Below are 23,222 nucleotides of genomic sequence, written 5' to 3'. Positions count from 1 at the left end.
TGTTTGCATTTTTTCCTTTGTGCTATGAAATGCTGTAAATCAGACTAAATTCATGCAAACATTGTTTTTGTTGCTATATCCATGCCCTAAAAAACTGACCAAGGAGGCTAAAGTGGTAGGAATCGTGCCCATGTCCGTGATGCGCTGGTGATTATAATGTCGTAGTCAATTTGGTGTTGAGAGTTTTGTGCACATTTGCAAAGTGCAGATAGTTTTGACATCAGTAAACACTATTTTACTGATGAAATTCACTGATCTATAACGAAAGTATCTACTTGATATTGTGGTTCTGTTAGCTAGCCAGCATTTCATCCATAAAGGGAACCCTTTGAAAGCATTATAAAAAGGACACCTGCAAAAAATGAATTTAGCAGAGTGCCCGGTTCTCAAGACAATCATGGGAAACTGTCTTCCCTAAAAAACATTTTATTATGCGGATACACACAAAGATTTCTGGCATTATTACAGAGATGGTCTTTTAATTATTCATAAAAGTAACACCAAAGTCGATTAAATGGGACAAGATAAGGCATGTGATATACCACAGTAAATATCTGGGTCAACAAGTTAGAATACAATTTACATTATTTACACAAACAACTTTGATGGAAGGAAGAGTAGCCTACCATGTATGCTGTCCACAATGGATAGTCTCATGGTATCTCAAAGTATACTCTCAAAGTAGGCATGTTCATTACCATATATTTTGACCAAAAAATCGAAATCACAAAAGACAATGAAAACTGCACACATGGATTGTGTCTTACACAATAACTCTATGCAAATAAGGATCTTAACAGGGAATAAAGGGTTAGATACACAACATATCATACCATAACAAAAGCAAATCCATTAAGATGGAAACAAATAATCGAAACATTTCCTGAACCATGTCATTCATAAATGCAATTAACTTGGCTCTTAGGATATCATATAAAACAATCAGTATGATTATTTAAGCAATTAAAACAGCAGAAAGATTTTGAGGTAGGGATGAAAACATCTACATATTGGGTACAGTGTGAGTCTTTTGGTGTTGATCCAAGAGATTTGGGAAAGCAAATGCTTTGTCACATTCGGTGCATTCATAAACGACCTGGCCAATGTGACTTTCCTGGTGGTGCCTCAGCAGAGACAAGTGACCGAATGATTTATAACACATATCACAACGATGGGGTCCAATTTTCTGTTCAGCATGCATTCTCATATGCATTTGCAAGTCCTGCGTTGAACATAGAACTTTGGGACAAACAGAGCACATCAATTGACTTCCCTTCCTCTGCATGTTTTCCATCTTCTTCTGATGCCTACGCTGGTGTTTGGTCAGGTACTTCTTAAGATGAAAGGTTTTCTCACAAAGTTCACACTTGAACATAACTGGATGATGTTTTATTTGATGCTCCAGCAGAGTAGGTTTGGAGGAAAATCTACCGGGGCAGTCTACGCAGTTAAAGAAGTCCTCACCAACATCCACCTCCTCTTCTTCAACTGCTTGTTTTGAAGTGACTGAGGACTTACTGGTAGAGGTATGAGGAAGTTCACTGTTTGTATCCGCACGCTGACGACGAGAACATTGATGCTGGCGAAATGCATCACTTCCCAAAAAGGTCTGGGCACATTCAGTGCATTCATATTCTGTAGCTGCAGTCAGATGGCAGCGCTCATGATCGGCAAGTTTGCTTTTGGAAGAAAACGGCAATTTGCAAATTCTGCATTTGTGAACTGTCTTTGAATGTATTGAAAGATGACTGGAGAGTGCCACTGCGTGGTCAAAACTGAGGGGACAAATTGGGCATTTGAAAATCTTTTCTGCAACCATTTTCAATGTATTGGCTGTTGCAATATCAGCTGTAAACTCTCTCTTACAATGTTTCTTTAAATGGTTGAGGTAATGTTTATGGTATGCAAAGCTCATGTGGCAGTGATCACATAAATACATATATGACTGTGATTGATGCACGCTGAGTTGATGTTTCTTTAGGTGAGATCCATGCAGGAAATGCTTATTGCATTGTAGGCATGAATATGATCTCTCTGTTGCAGCCATGCATCCATGCTCTGAGAGCTGTTCTGGGTCTTTAAAACGGTCACTGCACACCCCACAGCGATACTTCATGTCTTCAACTTCTGAAAAAGACATACAAGGAGTGGAGGGTATTGTTGTTTCTTCTGTTGGAATTACAAAAGATGCACCACTCTCCGGCTCTGTGTGAACTTTCCTGTGTTCAGCGCGGCTAGTTCTACAGGAAAAGGTCTCGTCACATATGTCACATGGAAAGTTGTCATCGCGATGGGTGGCCATGTGTTCTGCAAGTTGTAAATGACCCGTGAAGCTGAGTAGACATTTTGGGCATCGGTGTGGACGTCTCCTTCCATGTGTATGTTTGTGTTTCCGCAAAGCAAAGAGAGAGACAAAGCCTCTGCCACATGTCTGACACTGAAACTCAGATTTGTGGCTCCGCTGGTGCTGCTGCAATTGTGCTGCTTGGAAAAAACATTTCCCACATTCAGCACATTCATGGGGCTTCTCACCGAGGTGACACCGTTGATGATCCTCGAGACTTTCTGAGGTAAGGAATGTCTTGCCACAGACATGGCATGGAAAGTAGGGTGCCGAGTCAGAATCATTATCCCCACTACCTTCCGTTTCATTGTTTGTATCAACCCTTTCATTACTTGCATCCTTTTTTTCCTTTACACTGACAGGACCAGAAACATCTGTAGTCAGTTTGATTTTATGTCTCATTCTACAATGTCTAACAAGTGAACTTTTGGCTGTAAAACTACTCTTACAAAATTGGCAAGTGTGTATCTCTGAATGCTCTTCAATGTCATGCCTGTCTAAAGACTGAGTGGTCCAAAATCGTTGGTTGCATTGTATGCAGGCAAATGGTCTATTTGGGTCATGATAGCTTCTATGAATATCAAGTTCAGAAGTATAGAGAAATATCATTGGGCATTCTGGACAAGAATATTCTTTTTCATCATCATGCACCTTCATGTGTCTCTCTAGGTTTTTGGAACTGGTACATTTCTTTCCACACTTCTGGCAGATTGCAAGTTTTTGCTCATGCTCCTGTCGGCCATGGTCCTCAAGATGACTAATGAGAAGAAGCCCATCTGTGAAACTTAGATCACATTCCGAGCACTGGTACTGGACAACTTTTGTCTTGTCCATTAAGCTTTCCTTCCTTGGATTTCTTAAGAGTCCTTGAGTTTTTTCCTTCAAGTCATCTTTGCACGAGAAATTGGTCTGCAAAACCCCTGCGCCTGTTGTTTTGGAACCTTGATTGAAGACAAGGACAGTATCATTTTCAGTTGAACCCATCTCTGAAGTGACCTCAGTGTCACATTGTATGCTACACTCTTCTTTGATCATGCTCACAGGATGTCTACATTTCGCAACATGCCTGCGATACTGGCTCTTGCTCCAAAAACCTTTCATGCATCTCTTACAGTTAAAAGGGAAATTACCCAAATGTGCACTCATGTGCATGTTCAAACCACCTTTCCGTACAAAGCGCATCTGACACAGGGTGCATGAAAAAGGTTTGTCCACTTCATTATCTGAATCTGCATTTTCATTGAATGCAAGATTATCATTTGTACTTAGGTTAGAATTGCCATAACTGTCATCCAAAGGCTCCTCCTTTATGTTCATCACGTTGGATAACTGCTGATGTAGAGGCAGGGCCTGCTTTGGTGAGTTTAGATTTGCCTCCTCTCTGTGTGTGTTTAGAAAGTGAAGCTGGAGCTGTGAGAACAACAGAAAGCGGGCGTTGCAATTAGCACACGGAAAACCCTTGCTTGGTGGACTCTTAGTTATGGTCTCACAGGAGTTGAGTCTGTTTTCCGAAGGTCTGATGGTACAGGCTTTTAGATGATTCTCAATTGTGTCTGTTGAAAACACAACACCACACCTTTCACAAAGTGTATCGAGATGCTCACCCATTAGGTTGCATTTGACCAAATGGCGTTTTAAGTAATCCCTTCTAATAAATCTCTCTCCACAATTGGCACAGCCAAATGGCTTGTCTCCAGTGTGCAAGCGTGTGTGTACCTTCAATTGCTCACTAGATTTTAAAGTGCGGGGACAGTATTTACAGACGTATTTTCTCTTGTTCTTCAAAGGCTGTTGGAAACTCTCTAGAGCTTGATTTAACTCATTATTTGGGATACTTTCTGTGACCAAATTCTGCTGTAAAAATTCAGCTTGAGCTGATTTCGAGCAACATCTGTTACTTCTATGCTTTTTAAGAGTTTTCTCTAAAGTGTAGAAATTGCCACAGCGGTTGCAGCGGAAGGGCTTCACAGAAACATGTGACATGGACACATGTCGACGTAAATTTGACCGGCTTGAGAAGTATTTTAAGCATGAGCTACAATGGAATACGTCCTGCTCTCCTTTCTTTAACACATTCAGTTTATTTTGCCAACCTCGTCCAACATCCTCAAGACTGACTTTGGCAATGCACAATTCTAATCGTTGACTTTTGCCTTTGCAGTGCATCTGATGCCGTTTAAGATGATCATGTCTGGAGAAACAGCCATCACAGGCTTTACAGCGATAAGGCTTAACTTCTGTGTGTGTCAGAATGTGCCTTCTTAAGTTTCGTGATTTCATAAAGGCTTTTGTGCAAAACTTGCACTTGTATTGACCCTCAATATCTGCTTGGGACTGATGTTTTGCCTCACTGGAACCTGATTTTGAAAGTAATGCATTTGTGTTCAAATGATTTAACCTAGTCTGTATTTGTTTGGCACCATCACAGAAAGCTTCATGCTGTAGATACCTAGACTGGTTAGTATATGTTTGACCACAATGCATGCATGTATATTGGCCTCTAGTATGTGACGGAAGATGTCTCAAAAGATAGCATCTGTACCTAAACCTTCTTGGACATTGGGGGCATTTAAGCAGTAATTTATCTCTTCCCACTCTGTTCTTATTCAGTTGGGTACAAGTCTTTTCATGGAAAACCCTGTTGCATTTTCGGGCAAAAGCTTTTCCACAGCACTTGCAAGCATTTGAAATAGGTTGGCAAACATGTGCCTTGAATTTGTTTCTCCCGAAGAACTGGTTGCATTTTGTGCAGGGGACTAACATGTTCAATTTGTGGCTTTTGTGATGTGCTGTGAGGCGCCCAACTCTGGTAAATACTCTGGGGCAGTACGAACAATTCATTTTCTTCGTTTGCCGGCGCACTTTACATTCTTTGCTCTCATTAACTACCGCTTTGGGAGGTGTAACTTTGCTCACAATAACTGCAGACTCGCCTTCAACATCCTTGCTCTCAATATCTGCAGACTTTACTGTATGACCCAAGCACTTCTCTTGATGGGTCATTGCATACTCTTTGCGGTAAAATCGTTTCTTGCAAATCTGACAAGGAAATGGTTTCTCCAATATATGCATAGTCATGTGGCGACGCATTGACTGCCGTTGTGTGAAGTGACGTTTGCAAAATGGACACTGATGTGAGTTTGACCCAGTTGAATGTTTTAAACAGTGAAGGAGCAGTGTATGTACGTCTTGAAATACCTTATCACATAAGGGGCATTTTATTTGGTTGCGGTTTTTCAACTCTTGCTTTAGTTGGAGGTTCTTCTCCTTCTCCGTACTCCTGTGCACATGCAAATGCTTGTTTAGAGAGAAAAAGGTCATGAAGGTCTTTCCACATACTTGGCAGGAAATGGGCAGACTTTTGTCTTTCTTCAAAAGGGGAGTATCTTCATTAGCAGTATCTTTTGAAAGATTGGTGAGGCTGGAATTCCGATACTTGATAACTTTCCCAGAATTATTATAGAGCTCGTGTTTCTTTTTGTGCCTGAAAAGTCCGGAGTAATGTGCATAATTAGAAGGACATAGATTGCAATGAAACACCTTCTTTTGGTAGGATGTCATCAATGGCACACTTTTCTTTTCTTTCTGCTGGATATTCTTGATGTGCTCAGATTTTGTCTTTAAATGCTTGCTATTATATTCCTTCAGACATTTCATCTTTAAGTGTTTGGTTCTGTTTGATGAATGAAGAAAAGTTGCATGGCACAATGGGCATTGAAATGTCTTGCCAACCCTCCCCTTGCTTTGTAACGTGAACTGTCGAATACATTGCTCGCGCAAATGCCTGGCTCTGTTGTAGGAATATTTGAACATTCGTGGACAGATGGGGCATTTAAATTTTGCACATGTTTCAATTCCTTTTGGAACCTTCTCTTGTGTGCTGGATTTTACAACATGTGTGAATGATGTTTCAAACTTTTTATGGTGAACATTCAATTTGTGTTTCTTGAGCTTCATTCTGGATGTGAAGCTTTTCAAACACATATTGCAGAAGTTTGTCTTGTAGACATCCACAAGCTTCACAAAACAATCCGTAAGATTACCAAAAGCCTCTTCAGTTGGAATATCTGTTGGAGGTTCTGCAGATTTCGTATTTTCAACTGTACTTCTTTCTGCCAATTTCATAACAGGTATTTGTGCACATGAAGACTGACACTTAACAAACTGTTTATGTTTGTTCAAACCACATTTCTGAGAGAAGCAACGGCCACATCTGTTACATTTGAATTGTGTTTGGTGCAGATGGCTCCGCTCATGTTGATTTAGTTCTTTCAGATAGGGAAACATCTTGAAGCAGTATCTACATTTGTAAACACCAGGCAGGGTCAAAGCTCGCCTCTCTAGAGAAGTTTCTGAGGAAATGGGTTGGGTTTCATCAGCAATACCACACAAATGTTCTTTTGCAAGGTCAATATTTGTCAAGTAGGTATTACAGGACGCACAAAACTGCAACTTGTGTTGGGAGTGGTTACAATAGTGGTGTTCAATTATATGATCCACCTTTAGTTCAGCATGTTTGCACTTGGCACAAAGAAATTCATCCACTTCACAGTTTTTACTTGGTTTCAAAGACTTTAGCAGGACAACAGGTTGCACATATTTTGAGATGCCCTGTAAGGTTTTTATTTGAGGTGCTGGGTCCTCAACATCCTTTGTGTCCTCTCCTTCCGTCTTGTTTACAACTGTATAATCCCCTTCAACCTGATGGTTAGATTCAGAAAATGCTTCACATTTGCTCTCAATTTCTCGGATAGAATCCTCTCTTGACAACGGTTCACCATAGCATACATTCAAAAAAGGAGGGTCTTGGTCGTGATCTTTTTCTTGAAAAGCTTCCCTTGCATTTTCTATACCATCTCTGAAAAGATGAGGTGGTTGCATGTGGTACATGTGGGGATCTTGTGATGTCTGGTCTTCTTTAAAAACTGCGGCAGTAGCAGTCTCTTTAATAGGGCTGATCCAGTCATCGACTGTTTGGGATTGGGGTTCTGAGTTGCACAGGGCTACACAGTGCGATAGAAAATCTATGTTACAGTCATTTAGTTTTTTATCTGAATCTTGGTAATCTGAGATGTTGCCATCTTGCAAATTCCCAGGGCCTTGGGTTGATGATGGCATAACTTCCTTTTCCAAAAACTCTTTACTGTGGTCACTGAAGCTGACTGTTGCAGATTGATCCCCTTGCTTTCTCCATGCCTCTTTTTCATTCACCAACATATTTCCATTAGAATGGTCTTTAGCCTCATTTTTAAATGTGGCCAAGCTCTCTGGGGCACTCATCGATATGTCCTGGCATTTATCTTCATGTCTTGTTGATAATTGCTCCTCAGCCTGTACCCATTCCTCTTCATCATCAACAACATCCACTTCTCTCCTACAGAAGACAGACTGGCTTGCAGAGGTTTTAGAAATTGTATCATAAACTTGTTCTGCTGTCATGTTCTTTTCCATTTCAACCTCTTGCTGCTGCCCCCTTTCTTGGGTACCCTCATCCAGTTTTTCAGTGGCACCAGGTGGGAGGTTGCCATGCAGCACACTGTCTTCACATTCCCGTTCAGAGTCCTGTGAAGCGTTAGGCTCATCATCTTTTATATCACACTCTAAGGCCCTTGGGGATCCTGAGGCAGCTGCTGGGAAGTCTGAAAGTTCATCAATCATGCACAACTCCTCTCTTTCCTCAAAACAACCCTCTTCCTGTTTCTTTTCATTCATACAATCTTTTGTCTGGCACTCCAATTTGTACGCACTTGGTGAAACAGCAGGGGGCTTATCAGCATCTTTCACTTCCATCCTTTTCTGTGCATCCTTCCAATCTTCTTTTTGCTCACTCTCTGGGGCAGTATGTTTTTCTGCCCATCCTGATCGACTCTCTGAGCTTTCATCTGGACAGAAACCCTCACTGGAGGGGACGATCCTAATGCTGTCATGTCCTTGTGTTACAGAGTGCAGATTTGACTCCTCATACAACTCTTTACAGTTAGGCTTCATGTTGCCAACAATTGATTCTGTGCAAGTACCAACCACTGAGTAGTCCTCAATAAGAGATGGATTTAACATATCACAATCATGGATAACATCATGCAGATCTGCTTCTAATGATGATGGTGAACCTTGTGAGTGGGCTACTGTACCAGTGACAATATTTGAAAGAGCGCCCTCTCCACACCTCAACCGTTTTTCCTGACCTGGTTGTTGCCCTTCATCACGCAATTGACAGCCAGTGAAGTTTGAGTTTAAGTCTGACTCTGAAGACGGCGCCTCTTTCGATTCCACTAGATTGGTAAGGTCTTGATTTTCAATGAAGGTCTGCAAGTGTGCCAAATGTTCCTCTGAATCCAAAGGCACCCTCAAGGTCCTTGAGTGTGATGATTGAGACTGAAGAAAAGAATTCCATCCATGAGCCATACTTGACCTCCAAATGCTTATGGCACCTCCATCTTCATTTACCTATTCCTGAAAGATATTATAAGCAGATAGCATTGCATAAATGAAAATATATTATACAATTGGTGGCATCATTGATAAGAAATCAAATGACCTACTTGACAAAACTGGCAAATGCAAGTGTAAATATGGCATATTTTACTCTAAGGATTCCAATAGTACTTACGAATGCTGTAGCATGTGTGCACTGGTTCCAAGCTGTTGGTTGAGTTACATCAAGCCCGCAAAAAGCTGGCACACATAGATATGGTAAGGTTACAAAATTATGATGGTTGTGTTTTAAGATGCAAGCATTTCAATTTCCATACTCACCACTTTTGCTGTGGTATGCGTACAGGATCCAAGTTGCATTCCAAGTTATCTATACATGAACCTGAAAATGTCAGAACAAATCTTTCAGATCACATCTAAATAGAAAACTATGATTAAGCTATGAATAAAGTTGCACGCATGCCATTAAAACAAAGACCCAACTGGAATCTCATCAGTTGCACTTGGAGGTCAGCAATGACAAGGATGGATGGAAATGACTGGAACCGTGTATGGGAATTCGTTTTGGTTGTTTGGCCAATATTAAACCCCCTACAGATATTACTAATAAATGCATTTTCAAGAGGATGTTGTTTTATGTTCTAACAATTTGTCAGAGGAATGAAAAGTAACCGGGTAATGTCTCAACAAATGGTTTAAGATATTTGTTGTGTTACCATTATATTTCACTTAAAGTTTACAAAACGTACAAGTGTTACATGGTAAACCGGTGCTATGACCTTACCTGGGTACACATTTTTTAACCCTCGTGCTGCCTTCGGGTCACATGACCCAAAGGTTCATAACGAACTATCGTTGTGTTTACCCAATTTTACCCAATACAAAAACAAATAAAAATAATTTTCTTTTAACCATTCCAATGTGGGGGGTCTGAGACAGCCCGACAGTTAAAAGAAAATGCTTCACTTTGTTTTTGTATGAGGTAAATTTGTCGCAATACGACGGTGGGTCACAATGACTGATGGGTCAGAATGAACCGAAGATAACACAAGGGTTAAGCAGCGGCATATGTATTTTGGGTGAAAAAAATAAGAAAACAAAGGAGCAGTAAAAGTGGGTCTGTGTCTTTAAGACAAGCAGGCCTGCATGTGACATCACACCCTTGCTCTGCTACATGCTGCTCGTGTGTGTGAGCCTGGGGGCAAATGAGAGGCGTCAATCCAGGGTTTTTCCTGGGTCAAAATGGGTCTTCGGTGCTCCCCCCCCCATATTTTTTTTTTTAATATATTCTTTTTTTTTCTTCTTTTTTCTAATCAATGTATTTATTCCCAGGTGTTTTGCATCTCCCTCCCCCTCGTGCAATTCTCCGACATGCACTCTAACAATCACTGCTGATAGACGGCCTAAAGTTTTGTACAGCCTGATTTCTGATACCGTGGCGGCCGAAATTTAGCCATAGAGGAAACACTGCACTATATATTATCATTCCAGGTTAACCCTTGTGTTCTCTTCGGGTCATTCTGACCCATCAGTCATTGTTACCCACTGTCATATTGCGACAACTTTACTGCATACAAAAACAAAGTGAAGCATTTTCTTTTAACCGTCGGGCTGTCTCAGACCCTCCACATTGCGAAGGTTAAAAGAAAATTATTTTTATTTGTTTTTGTATTGGGTAAAATTGGGTAAACACAACAATTGTTCGTTATGAACCTTTGGGTCATGTGACCCGAAGGCAGCACAAGGGTTAAGAATACCAATGGAGGCTGCATTGGAAATTGTAAATCAAACTTTAGTCAGCATTTTGACTGGAAATTCCATTTGCATTTGCACATTCGTACAATTGTATTCGTGCGGAACGACAGTTTAGTGGCCACTCTGTCTATTCGCGCACCTCACAGTTGCGTATTAATCAGACAAGAAGACACGCTTATCAACTCGATTACAATTGATCAAAACAGAACGAGGGTTCGGCTGTAGCCTACTTGAAACATACTATTGAGAACATATTCACTGACATGCATTGCACGCGTGATGAACACAGCTTTTTTTTTTTTATCATTCATTAGTTTAACTTTAAGTTACACAATGATATATAGGAGCACTATAAATAATGTTTGAGGAGGACAGTCAGTTACTCAGCAAGCATGCAGTGTGACAGAACACCAAATGGGACAATGCAACAGACTATTATCCAGCTGTGACAAATTAGATTGCAGTTTGGTCTTTTTGTTGAAGAGTGTGCAATTTAGGATTTTCTGCAAATCAATCAGAGCACCAGGAGAACCACATTTAGTCACAATCAAGGCTTCAAGTTTACATTTACATTTACATTTAGTCATTTAGCAGACGCTCTTATCCAGAGCGACTTACAGTAAGTACAGGGACATTCCCCCGAGGCAAGTAGGGTGAAGTGCCTTGCCCAAGGACACAACGTCAGTTGGCATGACCGGGAATCGAACTGGCAACCTTCGGATTACTAGCCCGACTCCCTCACCGCTCAGCCACCTGACACCTGAAGTTAGCAAAGCTGCTTAGTAAAGCCCAATAGAATGTGATGGAATGGGATTTTCTTCCCAATACCAATATCCTTAATTTGATATTCCATCCAGATATAAAATATTCCAAACAATAATAGTTTTGTGATAAAAGTGCTCATGGAAGTTTCTTGCAATAGGAAGTTTATTTAATGTCTTGGCTGAAAGTTTTTTTTAATATCAAACATGTTGCAAACCCAAAGGTTTGTCAACTAGTGAGGAACCAGACTAACTGATCCATCAAGATTGTCAAAACTTCGAAGTCAAAACCAGTTAATCGCATGCATGGGTAGCCATCCCACAGCCACGATTGGGTTGGGAGCCTAGCAACAAAGCACAAGTTGCACTAGTAGACAAAACCACCGACAACCAGTGAGGAACAACACAGCTGGCACTACTACTGACTAGGCATGGGCCGGTTACCAGTTTAAAGGTATACCACGGTCTGAAAAAGTCACAGTATCTATACCTAAAAAAATAAAATAAATGTAATGTCTCGTCAAAGACAGAAAGTGAAGAAATCCTTCAAGTTTTACGCAGCGGAGACAGGGGCGGAGCCGACGGAGGGGCACAGAGTGGCACGTGCCCCTCCTGGAATCTGATTGTTTGTCAGGTGCCCCCCCTATTTTCATTGGCTCTGAATGATGTCAATCTCAGTAAGAAATTTAAGATCCTTTAGCGATCTGCCTGGACAGAACATGACAGAAGCCATTCCCGCTTTTCCTAAAGGTTTACACTCTGTGGACAGCGTAAATTGAGGTAGGTTTTGATGGTGTGTGTATATAGGATAGATGAATCGTAATAATACAATAGTATTTAAATTGCACATTTCCCAGATAGCACCCTGTTATTGCTAAATTTCAACCCTCAGTGGCCTTTCGTGGCGACAACATTCTGTGCCATTTTGCTTAGGACCCGCGCTCATTCACAAGACAACCAGTTCGAATGTTACATAGGGTGACCAGACGTCCTCTTTTACCCGGACATGTCTTCTTTTCGAGACCTAAAAAAAAAGTCCGGCAGGGATTCCAAAATCGTCTGGGATTTTGCCTGTAGAGAGAACTGTCATTGGTCGACCGCCTTCTCAGTGTTGACAGATGCACGATAATTATCCTTCAAATACGATCATGTTGAGCCTTTGGTACAATACTTCGCCATTTTCAATCTGGCAACACTGAGCAACTTGCCGCCTTTGCTATCATTATTGCTTTAATATAGTAATATATAGTAATTGCGATTAATCGCGAGTTAACTATGACATTAATGCGTTTAATCACGATTTACGCGTTTGACAGCACTAGTAATTAGCCTAGAATGGGATTTGCTTCACTTGCTGAACGGCTTACTTGCCTGCCGCTTGTTGCCAGCTATCCCATACTGCCATGCGAGGGCAGTCACGTGACTTACACTGAAAATGAACGGAGGACTTTCACTTCGATTCTCAGGCCCAATCTCAACATCCACCCCCACAGACTCATTCTTGCTAAGGCTGTGAGGGTTTAGGGCTGTTCCATTGTCAAAAGCGATGGCTCTCGCAGACATGTTTAGCCCTTTATGCACCCTTTTCGTCCGTTTGCATTTCTGCAGACTTTTCCTAAGGGAATTGCCCTCAATTCACAGCGTTGTGACGTGAAACACCAGAGTTACCAGTGGAAGCGAGGAAACGATAGAAATATCCCTGCAAACCTCCCTCATAAGACAAGAAACAAGATTAAGAAACAGAAACAAACATGGAAGGTGCAACCAACACTGACTAAAAGGGGGACATTGGGATTGGCCACTGTTGTGGATGCCAGCCTTTTGGGCAATCACATTCACTGGTGTGGGGATTTCACGCTCTGCAATACTAATAAAATCTCTGTGTATTAGCGTCCTTGTTTGCATTGTGCAAGAACCTAACCTATACGACTTAATCTTCATTTTAATTTCCCTTCTATTGATATTTTTAAGAATTTACTCATATTGCATTCATTTATTAATACAGAACCTCCTTTGAAACAAGCTTCTCTAACAATGTTATCAATGGCATTATCTTAGCTAGAATTGCTATTCAAACATTAAGATCTGCAAACTTAAAATATGCCCCCCAAAACGTCAATAACCTTGAAATGTATTTTTGTAAAACTGGCTGATAATCACTTTCAGTAAACTTGTTTTATTGTCAGTAACAACATCCATGTCTGAAGAATTGGGTCTCATGTGACCGGCTATCAGTGTTGTAAGTAGGGAAAAGCGCATTCAACTTTGGCATCTTCTCTAATACTCCCTATATCAGCCTCTCTCAATCCTGGTCATTGATCCTGGTCTTTGGGCCAACTGTAGCTCTGCATGTTTTTAGATGGGTATGTGCTCCAAATGACTGGATTGTCAAAACAAAAGTTGGAAGCAAGATACCACTAATAAGTGTGTCCTTTATGCACCTCCCCCCACCTGTCACTGAAGGTCAGTTACTGCTGCTGTCACTTGCTAGCCAACCTTCACTGAGGGGATTGTTTGAATGCGCCGTAATTAAAAATTTTTTTATCTCATCTAGTATATTTGAGACCACACCTCATCCATTTCCTCTCTGTGGAAATGGATGGAGGTCCATCGGATTAAATGAGCGAAAACTAAGCACAATTTTCCCTCTGTCCATTTTTTGGTGCTGCAGATGGGAGAGATGCCTGTGGCAAGCTAACTAGCTAGATAGAGCGAAGAGCAGTTTGTCAACACTCAAAATGTTCCGTAGCTCTAAAACAGGGGCACTCGTCGGACAAAAATCCCAACTGGAAAATGTTCACCGTTTTCACAGCCCTGTAGAGGAGACCTTTGTGAACAGATTTACATAAGGTTTAGTCTGCGGCATTGAAATTCAGGTTAGAAGTCAAATCAAATCAACATTTATTTGTATAGCCCTTTTTACATGCAAGCATGTCACAGAGGGCTTCACATACGCCCATAGAACTGCCCCTCAACCAACCTAAACCCTTAGGGAAGACAAGGAAAACTCACGACAGGAGAAAAAATGGAAGAAACCTTGGGAGGAGCAATTCAGTGAGGGATCCCCTCCTCCAGAGACGGTTGGTGAAAGAGAGGAGCAGAACACAGGCTTAACATAGTCATACAGCATGGAAGTGTCAATGGGTTTTGAAACACCAAAATCCATTGTTCGACTTGGTAGATGTAGGAAGGGACCGGGAAACTCGCTGTTGCCCGTCATGGAGACTGGTTAGTCAGATTGTTTCACCAATTAAAAAAACTAATCTGGGACTTTGACAAGGGGAGTGCCAAAAATGTACTGTCACCGTTTGGCTTCCTAAACAGCAGTGAAATTCTATGTTTTTCTTACCAGTGACAGTATCGCTTAAGCCGCTTGCACAACGCACGGGTTTATTTAAACTGACAGTACAACCTGAATAAATAAAGACCATCCACAGAACAGGACATGTTTAACAAGTAATAAGAAAATTGAATCAGAAACAGGGCCCATAAACAAACGTGTAACCTTTAGAAAGCATGGGGCCCTTTCCCCATCAACTCACTGGTAGGGGCTACAGATTATGATTCCAGAAAACTAGCATGTCAACCATAGCTGGTTTAACACCTAACTGACACCAGAGAGAACCAGACGGACATAACTGGTTTAAATGTTTCAATTTGTCCGATTTCAAACTGTGCCTGCACCGCCTTTCTGCACTGTTCGTATAGCTGCGGGATAACTAGTCTACCTGTGAGAAATAAGTGCGGGATGGGATTTGGCATCTTTTATCCAGTTCATTCAGAAGCTTCTTAGAGCCTTCTTTATCGACTGTATAAATGGGCATCATGTCTTAGGCCAAATAGTATGTTACAGCATTTCGTTATGTGTCTTGGAGCTCTTGTTGCACTTAGTACCATTAGCAAAAGCACTCGCTAGCGGTGTTTGCTTTCATAGCTCTGGCACATTAACTGTGGCAGATTTTTAAAGGGATTTTACTGTGCACTCATCATTGTCTTCTGGTGGTTTTCGAAAAAGGTTGGCTGTATTGCCTCTTACGCGCTGTACCACCATACAGCACGTTGTACATGTGCATTAGCCTGAGCAACATCTGTTGGCGAGGAGGCATTATTTTTGGCTACTAACGTTTCCTCTTCAATCTCCATAATTTCGTCGTCTCCCTGAGCCACACTCATATTCTTACTTGTCTCTTCTTTCCTTTCGCTCCACACACAATTTGCAGTTTGCACTCTCTGTCCTTTCGCTTCTCGCTTCTTTCACTCTCTCTATCTCCCTCTTCACTCACACTTTCGAAGTGTGCATGTGTGACAGGGCAACTGGCCAATGAAATATGCAGGCTCTAAATTGATCACAACACACAGCCCCCGGTACCCTGGCTCTGCCCTCCTACGTACTTCTGCTCAATTTTGATTTTGCTTCTGTACTAGGTCTGGCCATGAGGTAAGTAAGTCATATGTCTCCGGTTAATTTTGTACCGGCCAATCAGCGAACAGAGGGAGTGGCTGTCGTGCGCTAGTTTGTGTTGTAGTTCCGTAATGGCGGCGGAGAAAGATGCGAGCGAAGCCATTCGGTCCGTTGTGGCAACGCTGCCGAATATCCATAAGCTAAAGCCAGAGCAAGAACATGTTTTGCTGAGTTTTGTTGGTGGCCATGATGTTGTGGCCCTCCTCCCAACGGGGTTCGGGAACAGTTTTATTTTCCAGCTACGGCAGCGAGCTCCGTTACAGTAGTGGTGAAGGAATTGGCTAAGGCGAACGCTAGCGATTGGTTATGGCAGATCAGAGTGGCTCTGGGAAGATCCAATAGTTTTCAACTTCAACAGAGTACCCGCCTACAAAGAAGTCAATGCTTGTCAATGGAGCGAGGCCAGACTCTCTGTACAAATGAAATGTACGAGAGTCTGGTTAGGACCAGACTAAGCCCTCGGCGCATCTCTCCATAAAATGAACAGAATATTGCATACTTTTCGGGACATTTTCGATATTAATATTGCACAACGTGATATTGCAAAAACGATATTGAATCGATATATCGTGCACCCCTAGCTAGTTGTCAATGGAATATACTCTCAGGATGTTGACGTTTGTTGGAAAACAGCGCACATTGGTCAGACTTTCCATGACTCCACCAGACCCCACTGGATGTCAAACTCGAAAAGCCATCCGACCAACACTGACTAACACCGACGGACAGCGCGCAGTGATCAAACAGTTGGCGTTGGTCGGCGTTTGTCTGGGAAGTGTGCAAGCGGCTTTACAGCGAGCTACACTGGTTTAAAACTACAGGTCATGATAATTTCACCGACAAATAGTTTACTTGTAATCTAATGTCATAAATACTAAAACAAAACTATTTTTGAGGCATGTTTATTATTTTAACTTTTGAAAATGGATGCATCACAGACCACTTTCAACCAACTGAGGCTGATGCTAATGCCTCAGTGAAATTTTAAAAATGGACCACTGTTTCCAAAAGTATATGTAGCCTACTAATAATATCAGTGTATATCGTATTTTACATTACATTTCACAATTGTGTTTTTTACCACAATATTAAATTAGCAAATAGTTATTACCCTGGCCTTTGACTGTGGTGTTTCTGGAGCTGTATTGCAGTTCTGCAGTTGTATTGCAGTTTTAGGTAGTTAGGCTAGCTATCTCCCGAAAGTTAACTAGCTGCGAAACTAATGTTCTACTATGGTTAATCGAGTGTGGATTTGTGACGTTTGTGACACTGGCTAGTTAGCCACTGTTAGCTTCACTTTATTCCACAAAAACTAAATTATGCCTCAACCATCAAACAGAACCTTTGGGCAGTTAAGGCCGATTTATACTACTCCGTTTTCACGGACACGGACACAGGGAACGCCCTCGGAGAGCCCCTCGGAGAGCTCTACATGCACCTCCTGATTTTCCTGACTATCCGTCTGTCCGTCCGTCATTTTACGGATACCCCTTGGCTGTGATTGGTCCGTATTAAGAACCGCTTGCATCAGGGGCGGGGTTGCCGTGACCAACAAGACGAACAGAATCCTTTGACCGCCATTGCTGTAAGTTTTTACAATTCAGATTTCAGCTAAACAGTCAGTGGCGACTGGTCATTAGGGGCAGGTGTCCCACCTGTTATCAACACAAAGAACTGCAACAAAATAAAGTTTTTTTTTTTCATTTACTTCGAATCATTTATTATCTATGAATATAGCATCTTCCTAAATTGTTTCGTTTCATTCGTTTGTGTTAGTATTTTATTTCATGTTCATTGGTCCCTGCCTTGCTGCTTCAGACTGCGTTCTGCCGATTCGAGTTAGCAGAGGCTAATCGTGAAGGTGCGGCTCTGGTGGGGCTAGCCCCTCTCTCACAATGCAATGTACATTGGACGAGGAAAAGTATTAATACGCATGCTCAGAATGTAATGTAATGTTATGTGGATCACACAAATTTGATGCCAAGTGGGACTGAGAGCCGGTTGCCCCACCACAGCGTCATTTCGTATTTCAGACCTGATTGGCTGTCTGTCTTTCTGGCGCCAACATTAGTCTGCAAAAAGAAAAGCGTGGTGGGGCTAGCCCCTCTCTCACAATGCAATGTACATTGGACGAGGAAAAGTATTAATACGCATGCTCAGAATGTAATGTAATGTTATGTGGATCACACAAATTTGATGCCAAGTGGGACTGAGAGCCGGTTGCCCCACCACAGCGTCATTTCGTATTTCAGACCTGATTGTCTGTCTGTCTTTCTGGCGCCAACATTAGTCTGCAAAAAGAAAAGCGTGGTGGGGCTAGCCCCTCTCTCACAATGCAATGTACATTGGACGTGGGAAAGTATTAATACGCATGCTCAGAATTCTAATCCATCAATGTAGATCACACGAATTTGATGCCAAGTGGGGCAGAGAGCTGGTAGCCCCACCACAGCGTCATCTTGTATTTCATACCTGATTGTCTGTCTGTCTGGCGCCAACATTAGTCGGCAAGAAGAAGAGCGAGTATTCCTTTTTTGCTATCTTCTGTTGAAATACTACACTACCCACAATCCTACGCAAAACAACACTGATATCTTATTAGGTTACCATGGCGAGTGAAGTTGCCGAAAGGGCGAGGCTTATTCCAACATAAAACGCTGTATGTATATCGTTTTAATCAAATAAAGGTTGGATTATTTCTATGTTGAGCTGCCAGTTCATGAAGATGAAAGTGCACATAATAAAATAATAAACCATTGATGCAAACCAACAGGAATCCTTGCTTATTTCTGCTCTATTATGTTTATGTTTTATGTGGATAGGGCCCCATATAGTTATTGAAACGGGCCCCCAGATGCTTAACCCTGTGAAGCCTGACACCAATTAATAGACAGAAAATTCAGTTTTTTGTTATTTTAGTGTTTATTGAACCTTTAGTCAAAACATTAAAAAAATTATACATGATTGTCTGTCTGTTTGGCGCCAATATTAGTCAGCAAGAAGAAGATCGAGTAGATTGTCCCAGCTAGCTTATAAAATGAATACAGTTGATTTCCTACTTGAGCACCGGTTTGAAACCCTCAAATTGGAGGAGAAGCTTGAAATCAAGCGACTTGGTGCCCATCAGCCACGGGATATTGCAATTACTCAAGCTGCTGGTAAAGTTAACCGTGGGTTTAATGTGGAGTGGTTTGTAAAGAAAAAGTGGCTAACGGTGAGCATTCAAAAGACCGCACTTTTCTGTTTTCCATGTCTGCTATTTGGTGGAGATGGTACTTGGTCGAGGAAGGGGTACAAAGATTTAAAACATCTTTCTGAGAGAATTGCCAAACATGAGAGCAGTGGGAGTCATTTGGACAATGCTGTGAAATTGGGCCTACTTGGAAGGGTAAATGTCGCAGCCCAAGTTGACAGTGCATACATACGCTCCATTGAGCAGCATAACAAACAGGTCGAAGAGAACAAGTACGTTCTCAGTCGGATCATAACCTGTATTCAACTGTGTGGAAAATGTGAAACAGCACTGCGGGGGCACGACGAGTCGGCGGACTCCCTGAATCCTGGTATTTTCCGATGTATTTTCGAGACTATGTGTGAGGGTGATTCCAGACTTCAGAGGCACTATGACGATTCTGTAATACGGACCAATCACAGCCAAGGGGTATCCGTAAAATGACGGACGGACAGACGGATAGTCAGGAAAATCGCTCAGCCCATCTTCAAAGGGACATCTAGCACTGTACAAAACAAACTATTAGACATCATGTATGAAGTGTACAAGGAGGAGATAGCCAAGCAATTGGACGAGACATCATTTGTTGCCGTACAGGCAGATGAGACAACTGATGTCTCCTGTAAATCCCAAATGGTGGTTGTGTTGCGATACATGTTGCCTGACTACACAGTGACAGAGAGGTTTTTGGAGTTTGTGGAAGTCAAAGACAAAACTGGGCTCGGCCTCTCTAATAGCATCAAGGGTGTTCTGGAACCACTGAAGCTGGGAGAAAAGCTGATTGCTCAGACATATGATGGTGCGGCTGTAATGAGTGGAAACGTCCGAGTAGTACAGACGCTAATGAAAAAGACATACCCACATGCCCAGTTTGTTCACTGCTATGCTCACCAGCTGAACCTGACCTTGCAGCAACTTTGTTCAGCAAGGATGAGCATCCTGAAGGTGTTTTTTGCAGATTTAACAGCTTTTGCCACCTTTTTCTCTGGCGCTCCAAAACGTGTTGCGGCACTTGCTGAGGCAACACAGAGACGCATTCCAAGGCCACCAGCTGTACGATGGAACTTTAAAAGCAGAACTGTCAATGCAGTTTGGGAAAACCGCGCTGCTCCTGTGTATGGAGAACATACGCACACAACCGGGATGGGATGAGGCCACCATAAGTGAGGCATACGGCCTGTCAAAAAAACTCTGGGACCGAGCCTTTCTGCAGCTGCTGGAATTTTTTTCTTCCTTATGCCAGAAGTTTATGTTTTATACAACACTCTGCAAAAAAGGAGCATCGATGCATCTGGGATTGGGAGTGCGCTTACCCGTTTCAAGAAGAATGTCCAGGACATGCGGAAGCAAACGGATGAATGGGCTGCCACCGTTCACGATGGAACAGACGATCCAGGCCGACGAGTGACCAACACAGCGCCGGTGATGAAGGAGGCATGCAACACTGTCATCTCCCAGGTGGAGCAGAGGTTTTCACAGTGACCAACTGATCGCTGCCAAGCTAGTTGACAGCTCGCTCTTCCCACAATTTGTCCTGTCATTCCCTACATCTGAGCTTGACTGTGCGGTGAAACTATGGCCTCTAGGAAACGAGGACAAGTTGAAGTCTGAGTTGACCACTCTGTACCGCCACACTGAGCTTCACACTGGCAAGACGGCTCTGTCTCTGTTACGATCCATCCATGACAACAACCTAGAGGAGGCTTTTGCTGAGACCGTCACTCTGCTGAAAATAATAATTACAACTCCTATGACGACATCAGAGTCAGAGAGGAACTTTTCCACCTTGAAGAGGGTAAAAACCTTCACCCGCAACACCATGGGACAGCCGCGACTCAACGCATTGGCCACGTTGTCCATCGAAAGCCAGCTGATTCAGCACCTAAAAGACTTCGTTCCCAAAGTTATTGAAAAGTTCGCCCAGAGGAAGAACCGCCGTGCCACCTTTCTCTTGAAGTGAGCCCTAAGCCTTGGTGAGTGAAAGCATATTGTATCATCCTGTCTGTAAGAAAGGCTGGTGGGATCAGCCAAATTGGAGACCGACTGCATTTGACGGACTTCTGTCAGTTGGAATCATTAGACAATGACACTTGGCCTTCTGTTGAGTCAGTTGATAATATTGCTGTGGGTTAATTAATATGCATTTTTCGGGTTGCAGGCGGTAAAGTAGGGGGTCTCGCGCGGCTACCTAAACTGGACGGGACGAGTCACGAGAGATGAGGAAAAATAGAAGATTACAGTTAGCCTACTGAGAAGAAAGAAAGAAGAAATATTGATTTACTAACCTTAGAATAAATGCAGTAGCTGTAAATTGATTGAGAGAAGAAGATTTATTGTTTTGCAAATAACGAATGCTTTCGATTTTGTTTTGGGACGTTTTATAGCCTATCACAAAATCGGTTATTGCAAGTGCTGTTTTGTATAATAATCTAATTGATAAGGTTAGAGTGAGGGTTCCTAGATTAGTTTTTCTACTTGATTTGTGGATTGTCATATTTGTGTGTTTCTCGTCATTGAATTATTGACCAATTGTTGTTTATGATTTTTTTTTTTTTTAAGACAAATTAAGAAAAAGAAAACAGAGGTAATAGAGAAAACAAATATCATAAAAAATAACCTTTTTTTTTACCTCTGAAATATAGCTCATGTGTCAGTGTGTTTCATTCTGTTGTGTTAAGTGAAACACTCGTTACAGTCTTTCCGCTTTGTTGGGGCCGTCAGTGGTGTTGAGCTCATTGCTGTTCGGGTATGGCCCTGTAGACAAATTGGTTCTGAGCTTGGTTGCATTCCTAATTTAGGTTTGCAAATGTGACAGTGGTAATTTTACATGTGAGTGTGAGAGAAGGAGAGCCATTACACAAGAAGGTCTCTCCAGTAGGCCTATGTGTCGGCTATTACAACACCTGGTAGAAGCAAGCCGCTCTGTCGTTAAAAGTGTTTTGTGGAGCTGATGTGTTAAATAAACACATCAGTAGCAAGAGGGAGTTTTGTAACTTTAATGGTATGTATCCTATATTTCGAAATGGTTTGTGCCCCACCAAATTTTTACATATAAAAACGCCACTGTAAACAGTACATGTAAATCAGCATCTGAATTAAAATGTGACGAGAAATGGGCAGTGTAGTTGCTGAAAATGTGCTTATTTTATTGATAAAACGGCTAATTTGTAAATTTGCTCAGACTTTTCGATAACCTAGCTAGCATCGCAGTGCAGCGCCACCTACTCTTCTGGCGGTGAATTGTTTTCAGCACCCACAGCCTTCGGAGTACTATAAATTCAACGAATCCGTCCGTCTGTCTGTAACGGAGTCGGAGTAGTTTAATTCGGCCTTTACAAGCAATGCAATCGGGACCAAGACAAACATTCTGACAACGACATTGTTTAGATAGTGCGTTTTTTAAGGGTGGGAAGAATTATTTTTTAGAAAATAATATATGAGAGAATACAGGTTGCGCCTTGTCAAAGTCAAGCACACCCAACAAGCCTCACTGTAAAACCATCTGCACGAGTCTTCAGTACAAAGAACTGGAAGATCCAGAAGTCACTGTACGGTACACTGCTGAATGTTACAATGGAACGTTGACAGGTTTAGCCTCACTTGCTGCATTCCATTTTTACAGATACAATTAATAAATCGGTTTCTGCACTGAAATAGGAACACATCTCTTTAGCCCTGTCTGCATCATTGCAGATGTCCCGTCTTATTAACCTAACATTTGTATAATTACAGTAACTAGCTAACGTTAGCGACAGTTAGAAGTACTACTGCTTTAGTTGAAACTGTAGTCTACAAGGACTTGGCTCTGCAGTGTGCAGGAGAACCCGTGTTGTTGCGTATACCTAGCTAACGTACAACAGTTACCGTTACTGAGTGACATTATCGACTGTCTGATTAGAAAGGCACAGTAACCATGGTTGATTGCTAGTTACTGCAGGTTAGCTAACTACTAGCTCGTGTCAGTTAGCCAGGCTACATAGCAGCTAGTCTTCTACCACAATGGCTTCTCGGCAACAACTCACTTCAGGCAGAACCTCACCACTGTGATGCTGCGCCGTCGACTGTTGTCCCCTTCGATCTGGTTGCACGATGTTTCGGGAAGCAGTCAATATCCTCGTGACACACAATATACTCTCATTTTTTAAATAAACCGTCTTATTAAAAAAGGTTGTGTTCGTTTTTCTTTTACATTTCTCAAACAATGTGCCTAGACCCAGAGCACAAGGAAATCAT

At 42.0% G+C, this 23,222-nt stretch overlaps 1 protein-coding gene across 2 annotated transcripts; it reads right to left on the bottom strand.

The window, feature by feature from the left end:
- Window positions 1-420: 420 nt before the first annotated feature.
- On the bottom strand, window positions 421-23,201 carry znf1035 (zinc finger protein 1035). 2 transcript variants are annotated; one of them, XM_067237764.1, is made up of 4 exons: window positions 23,012-23,201; window positions 9,101-9,161; window positions 8,955-9,019; window positions 421-8,797 (listed from the first exon to the last, which is right to left on the bottom strand). In XM_067237764.1, exon 4 carries the CDS (start codon window positions 8,747-8,749, stop codon window positions 1,004-1,006), a length of 7,746 nt encoding a protein of 2,581 aa, XP_067093865.1. In that variant the 5' UTR covers window positions 8,750-8,797; window positions 8,955-9,019; window positions 9,101-9,161; window positions 23,012-23,201; the 3' UTR covers window positions 421-1,003. The 2 variants fall into 2 exon arrangements, with proteins under 2 accessions (XP_067093865.1, XP_067093866.1); XM_067237765.1 differs by having other exon boundaries at window positions 23,029-23,201.
- Between the last annotated feature and the right edge of the window lie 21 nt (window positions 23,202-23,222).

The sequence above is a fragment of the Osmerus mordax genome, chromosome 6 (genome assembly GCF_038355195.1).
Source record: "Osmerus mordax isolate fOsmMor3 chromosome 6, fOsmMor3.pri, whole genome shotgun sequence".
Lineage (NCBI taxonomy): Eukaryota > Metazoa > Chordata > Actinopteri > Osmeriformes > Osmeridae > Osmerus > Osmerus mordax.
The sequence above is the reverse complement of the archived record's forward strand: the minus strand, read 5'-3'. Positions and strand labels throughout refer to the sequence as shown.